Source organism: Limulus polyphemus, unplaced genomic scaffold (assembly GCF_000517525.1).
Source record: "Limulus polyphemus unplaced genomic scaffold, Limulus_polyphemus-2.1.2 Scaffold2597, whole genome shotgun sequence".
Lineage (NCBI taxonomy): Eukaryota > Metazoa > Arthropoda > Merostomata > Xiphosura > Limulidae > Limulus > Limulus polyphemus.
In genome coordinates, this window is record NW_013668207.1 from 18,802 (window position 1) to 23,268 (window position 4,467).

Here is a 4,467-nt window from a genome sequence, read left to right on the forward strand (position 1 = left end):
CACTCTGTAAGTATTGGTGTTGTTCTTGTCTAATATCAACACTCTATAAGTAATGGTGTTGTTCTTGTCTAATATCAACACTCTATAAGTAATGGTGTTGTTCTTGTCTAATATCAACATTCTGTAAGTAATGGTGTTGTTCTTGTCTAATATCAACAATCTGTAAGTATTGGTGTTGTTCTTATCTAATATCACCATTCTGTAAGTAATGGTGTTGTTCTTGTCTAATATCTACATTCTGTAAGTATTGATGTTGTTCTTATCTAATATCAACATTCTGTAAGTAACGATGTTGTTCTTATCTTATATCAACACTCTATAAGAAAATGGGCTGGTTTGGTCTGAAACCTTAAGCAGTTATTTTATCTTACATTTTTGTTCATTTTGTTTCTATGCTACCTTTCAAGTAACAATTCAATAAAATAGTTTCAATGTTTATTTTAATCGCAAACATTTTACATATTACGTTTTTACCAAATTCCTCTATTACCTACTAATACATCGTCAAAAAAATGATGCAAGATTCAAATTACTCTTGATATAATTGGTTAACTAGATTTCATGCTCTTGTTTTAATTGGCTAGCTAAACGTCCTGCTCTTGATATAATTGGTTAACTAGATTTCATGCTCTTGTTTTAATTGGCTAGCTAAACTTCCTGCTCTTGATGTAATCGGTTAACTAGATTTCATGCTCTTGTTTTAATTGGCTAGCTAAACTTCCTGCTCTTGATATAATCGGTTAACTAGATTTCCAGTACTTATAAGAATTTATCAAAATTAATGCGGAGAAGGAAACGTTTATGAATCTTATTTTTAAGTAAGAAGTTTCTTTTCTATAGTTTTTCTATGAACTTAAAAATGTAAGCTAAGAATAATGTATAACAATATGTTAACCACACTATATATATCCATTATTAGATAGTGATAAGGCTTTCTATGTTAACCATGCTATATACGTATATATCCATTATCAGATAGTGATAAGGCTTTCTATGTTAACCACACTATATATCCATTATTAAATGGTGATAAGGCTTTCTATGTTAACCACACTATATATCCATTATTAAATGGTGATAAGGCTTTCTATGTTAACCACACTATATATCCATTATTAAATGGTGATAAGGCTTTCTATGTTAACCATGCTATATATCCATTATTAAATGGTGATAAGGCTTTCTATGTTAACCATGCTATATATTCATTATCAGATAGTGGTAAGGCTTTCTATGTTAACCATGCTATACATCCATTATCAGATAGTGGTAAGGCTTTCTATGTTAACCATGCTATATATCCATTATCAGATAGTGATAAGGCTTTCTATGTTAACCATGCTATATATCCATTATTAGATAGTGATAAGGCTTTCTATGTTAACCATGCTATATATATCCATTATCAGATAGTGATAAGGCTTTCTATGTTAACCATACTATATATCCATTATCAGATAGTGATAAGGCTTTCTATGTTAACCATGCTATATATCCATTATCAGATAGTGGTAAGGCTTTCTATGTTAACCATGCTATATATCCATTATCAGATAGTGGTAAGGCTTTCTATGTTAACCACACTATATATCCATTATTAGATAGTGATAAGGCTTTCTATGTTTAAGGCCTTAAGAAAGAACCTGGAAGTACTGTGTAAGTGCCACGGTGTTTCCGGTTCCTGTTCTGTGAAAGTATGCTGGAGACGGCTGAAACCGTTCAGGTTTGTTGGTGATTGGCTGTCCAAGAGGTATGACGGTGCTACCCACGTCAAGACAGTCCAGAAGAGGAGAAAACTCCGGTTAAGACCCTTTAAAAATTACATCAAACAGCCCAGCAAGAAGGATTTAGTTTATTTTGACGAATCTCCAGATTATTGCAACAGGAATGATGCGTAAGTTGTTTCTATTTCTGTGCTAAATTTAATTGTGGTCGTCTGTCTGGATTGTTAACTTTAATGTGATATATTTAATTGTGGTCGTCTGTCAGGATTGTTAACTTTAATGTGATATATTTAATTGTGGTCGTCTGTCTGGATTGTTAACTTTAATGTGATATATTTAAATGTGGTCGTCTTTATGGATTGTTAACTGTAATATGATAAATTTAATTGACTGTTTAATGTGATATATTTAAATGTGGTCGTCTGTCTGGATTGTTAACTTTAATGTGATATATTTAATTGTGGTCGTCTGTCTAGATTGTCAACTTTAATGTGATATATTTAATTGTGGTCGTCTGTCTGGATTGTTAACTTTAATGTGACATATTTAATTGTGGTCGTCTTTATGGATTGTTAACTTTAATGTGATATATTTAATTGACTGTTTACTTTAATGTGTATATCACATTAAAGTTAACAATCCTGACAGAAGACCACAATTAAATATATCGTAAGTTGTTTCTATTTCTGTGCTAAATTTAATTGTGGTCGTCTGTCTGGATTGTTAACTTTAATGTGATATATTTAATTGTGGTCGTCTGTCAGGATTGTTAACTTTAATGTGATATATTTAATTGTGGTCGTCTGTCTGGATTGTTAACTTTAATGTGATATATTTAAATGTGGTCGTCTTTATGGATTGTTAACTTTAATGTGACATATTTAATTGTGGTCGTCTGTATGAACTGTTAACTTTAATATGATATATTTAATTGACTGTTTACTTTAATGTGATATATTTAATTGTAGTCTTCTGTCAGGATTGTTAACTTTAATGTGATATATTCAAATGTGGTTGTCTTTATGGATTGTTAACTTTAATATGATATATTTAATTGACTGTTTACTTTAATGTGATATATTTAATTGTGGTCTTCTGTCAGGATTGTTAACTTTAATGTGATATATTCAAATGTGGTTGTCTTTATGGATTGTTAACTTTAATATGATATATTTAATTGACTGTTTACTTTAATATGATATATTTAATTGATTGTTAACGTTAACGCGATTGAAGTTTTGTTTATTCTGTGTTTGATAAGTTTAACATTCTCTGGTCCTGAATAAAAAGAACCAATGATTCAAGCACGTGGTTCATCTAAGACAGAAACCAGCGACCTACACGAGTTAATACATCCATACACAGTAAGTGAAATTTGAAAAAAAAATATACCATGGAATATATACTTACACCCGATTTTCTATATGTTCTTCTAAAAGTAATTCATTAACTCCGAGAAATAATCTTTATTAAACACGTCACGTATTTATATCTGTTGACCAGTTCCTTGTTGGTGAAGACAGTCAGCATTCCTGTACGCTACTAGTATGGTCTCCTGGTAACAAAACAAAACTGAAGCCCACAGCAATATACTTGACACACATCGCGTGTATCAATCATCCTGATCATTAGAGACTTGCTATAAGATGGTATCTTTCTCTGTAGATATCAGACCTTAAGGGTAAAGGTGTTACTACATGTTCAATATCTTTGGTTCCAGTTTCTATGTTAACGAAGTATTTACTTTTCAATTTATCGAAGTGGTCTTGGTTCTTTAACTTCATTTCAATATGTGGCATTTGGCGGTATTGATAGAAGCTTTTCTTCTACAATCAGTAAGTATTTTTTAACTCTAATTCCACAGCCTAGGAATGCTTGGAACGGTGGGTCGCCTGTGTAATCAGAGTAGTTATGGTGTGGACGGCTGCAGACTGATGTGTTGTGGACGAGGCTATCAAACTGTCTTACGTCACGTGGAAGAGAAATGTAAGTGTAAGTTCAAGTGGTGTTGTAAAGTACTGTGTGAAAAGTGTCGTTACATTAGGGAAGACCACTATTGTAATTAAACAGCCGTCCCTCAAAAACAAAGATCTCTCTCGTCTAATAGGAGCGAAGATCGGACCCGTCGTCCCACCAAGCACGAAGAAATAACAAGTGGTCTTCCAAATCGTCCATCGGCGTCGTTTCGAATGAACTGTGTATATCAAGACATTATAGTTTCTGCCTCTCGTGGCTCTGAATGTTTAACAGTAACCAATATTATTCCTCTCTGAACATGAGGATTTCAACCTCTCAACATCTATTGTTTAGTAGTAGTTTCCTAATAATATCTTTATATTAAGTCCGACCCTCTAAACAGGAGGATTTTAACACTCCCAGCTCCTACTGAATAGCAGTACTTTGCGAATAAGATCTTTATATTAAGTCCGACCCTCTAAACAGGAGGATTTTAACACTCCCAGCTCCTACTGAATAGCAGTACTTTGCGAATAAGATCTTTATATTAAGTCCGACCCTCTAAACAGGAGGATTTTAACACTCCCAGCTCCTACTGAATAGCAGTACTTTGCGAATAAGATCCTTATATTAAGTCCGACCCTCTAAACAGGAGGATATCAACACTCCCAGCTCCTACTGAATAGCAGTACTTTGCGAATAAGATCCTTATATTAAGTCCGACCCTCTAAACAGGAGGATATCAACACTCCCAGCTCCTACTGAATAGCAGTACTTTGCGAATAAG

The 4,467-nt window shown here is 33.1% G+C and overlaps 1 protein-coding gene across 1 annotated transcript in view; it reads left to right on the forward strand.

Annotated features, from left to right (window-relative positions):
• LOC106467389 (protein Wnt-1-like) overlaps positions 1 to 4,398 on the forward strand; it is a 21,050-nt gene extending 16,652 nt beyond the window's left edge. Inside the window, exons 4-5 of the mRNA XM_013927740.2 lie at positions 1,629 to 1,894; positions 3,589 to 4,398. Coding sequence (XP_013783194.2) covers positions 1,629 to 1,894; positions 3,589 to 3,790 — 468 coding nt within the window. The 3' untranslated portion in view covers positions 3,791 to 4,398. The remainder of the gene's footprint in view (positions 1 to 1,628; positions 1,895 to 3,588) is intronic.
• The last annotated feature ends 69 nt before the right edge of the window (positions 4,399 to 4,467 follow it).